This window comes from Perkinsus marinus (genome assembly GCF_000006405.1).
Source record: "Perkinsus marinus ATCC 50983 genomic scaffold scf_1104296927884, whole genome shotgun sequence".
In the NCBI taxonomy this organism is placed as follows: Eukaryota; Perkinsozoa; order Perkinsida; family Perkinsidae; genus Perkinsus; species Perkinsus marinus.
This window is the reverse complement of record NW_003217015.1, coordinates 34134-35855: the sequence shown is the minus strand read 5'-3', so window position 1 is coordinate 35855 and position 1722 is coordinate 34134. Positions and strand designations below refer to the sequence as shown.

Genomic DNA, 1722 nt, shown 5'->3' with positions numbered 1-1722 from the left:
ATCTCTATATGTTGAACATCACTGAGGAGAAATGGTATAAAGTTGACTTTTCCGCAGTGCCTTCGCTGAACCTGCCGGCCCCTCGGGTAGGAAGGGCGTGGTTGGTGGAGATGAAGTTGGGTTTTTTCAGGGAGGGTGTTTGTTCTTTGTACATTCCCAAACGGATGTGGCTTACCTTTATGGTGGTTATAGTCGCGATACTAAGCAGAATGCGACCAGCGGCACGGAACATACGTAATTTTGTGGCGCGTGACGATTGAGCAAAGGGCTATTCAGGGATATGTGGGCATTGAATTTGAAGAATGCTGCTAATACATTGAAACCATCGTGGGAGCGAATCTCAAAAAAGGGTAGTAGGTGAGGGCAGAGATGAATATCGAGACCCCCGACCCTAGGTCCGGCACCTTCGAAGAGGAGTGGTATGGCCTGTGCGGTGTACAAGAATCGATGTTTGGTGTTTGGTGGAGTCACCGATGAAGATAAGCCCGGCCTGACTCTCGAGAGCAGATTCTACAACGATCTGCATGCCTTCGATATGGAGAGGAAGAGGTAGTGAGTGTTGGTGATGGGGGGGATTGGGAGGATGATTTCACGGAAAGGTGGTATGTGTTGGACTATAAGTTGGGTCAGAAGAAGTCTCCAGAGAAGAAGAGTCGACGAAATAGGGAGGGGCGATCGAGCAAAGCAAACACTTCTACATTTACGGCCTCAGTCGCGGTGGGTTTAAATATTTCACTTTTCGGACGGCGAGAAGTCTTTCAGGACCCGACGGAGAGGGTAGAGGAGGAGGAAGAGGAGGAGGACGAAATGGCGAAGTTTGAGTGGCAGTTTGAATACGTGGATGAGAACGGACAGTTGGTGACGATGATAATTCCGGAGGAAGATCGAACTTCTTCGGAGGAGAGTGATGGCGACCAGAAAGGTCCCGAAGCGGGGTAATGCCCGGGTTGGAAATTTAGGATGAATATTATATTGTTATTAAATCTATAATGTAAAAAATGGATATAGTTTTATGGTAACTGAACCTGGGTATGCAGGGGAGGTGATGGCTCCGGGGTGGTGAATAGTATGGAATGTGGCTCACTGCCATCGAGCTCCTGGCGAATCTATGGGGGTCTCATAATAATTTCGATATAATTGTATAGACAGATATAATACAATATTTATTGGACCATCGTGTTGAGCAGAGGCGATGACGTTTTCCCTCAGGACTCTTCCAGCGGTGGTGGAGGAGCCTATTGCCACGCCGGAGGTACTGAGGGCTCGCAGGGATGAGGAGTTGGGGGTTATAGATGAGGAGGTGTGCCCGACTCTGGTCGAGGAGGAGGAGGAGACTGTAGTAGAGGCGGGGGCTACGGGCCTTGGGAAGATGACTGCTGCTGAGGCGTTGAAGACTGGTAATGTTGATCTACCAGTAGAGAGGATCAACTCGGCCCTCTTGGTTAAGGGTCATACACTTATCGTGTATGGAGGGCTGCGGGAGGTGAGGGGTGTAGGATGTGGCCGAGGTGTGGTATGGGATGTAGTTGTTGTTCAGTATGGCGATCGGGAGGTGACCTTTGACGACTGTTGGTCGTTGGATCTACGACAGAGGACTAAGTGGACTTGCCTTATCAAAGGCACCATGGGCGAACAGAAGTGGATGGGTATAGTCCAGTCGGGAGTATCCTGTGAGAGAATAGTCGTGGTAGGCTCTGACGATGAGGAGGAAGAGGAAGAAGA

At 49.8% G+C, this 1722-nt stretch overlaps 1 protein-coding gene across 1 annotated transcript in view; it reads left to right on the top strand.

Moving 5' to 3' along the window:
* Positions 1-8: 8 nt before the first annotated feature.
* Positions 9-1722, top strand: part of Pmar_PMAR010039 (kelch repeat protein, putative) — a gene marked incomplete at both ends in the record, with an annotated part of 2402 nt that continues 688 nt past the window's right edge. Inside the window, 7 exons of the mRNA XM_002788463.2 lie at positions 9-86; positions 131-234; positions 277-350; positions 396-549; positions 600-935; positions 1210-1483; positions 1538-1687. Of these exons, the coding sequence (XP_002788509.1) occupies positions 9-86; positions 131-234; positions 277-350; positions 396-549; positions 600-935; positions 1210-1483; positions 1538-1687 (1170 nt within the window). The remainder of the gene's footprint in view (positions 87-130; positions 235-276; positions 351-395; positions 550-599; positions 936-1209; positions 1484-1537; positions 1688-1722) is intronic.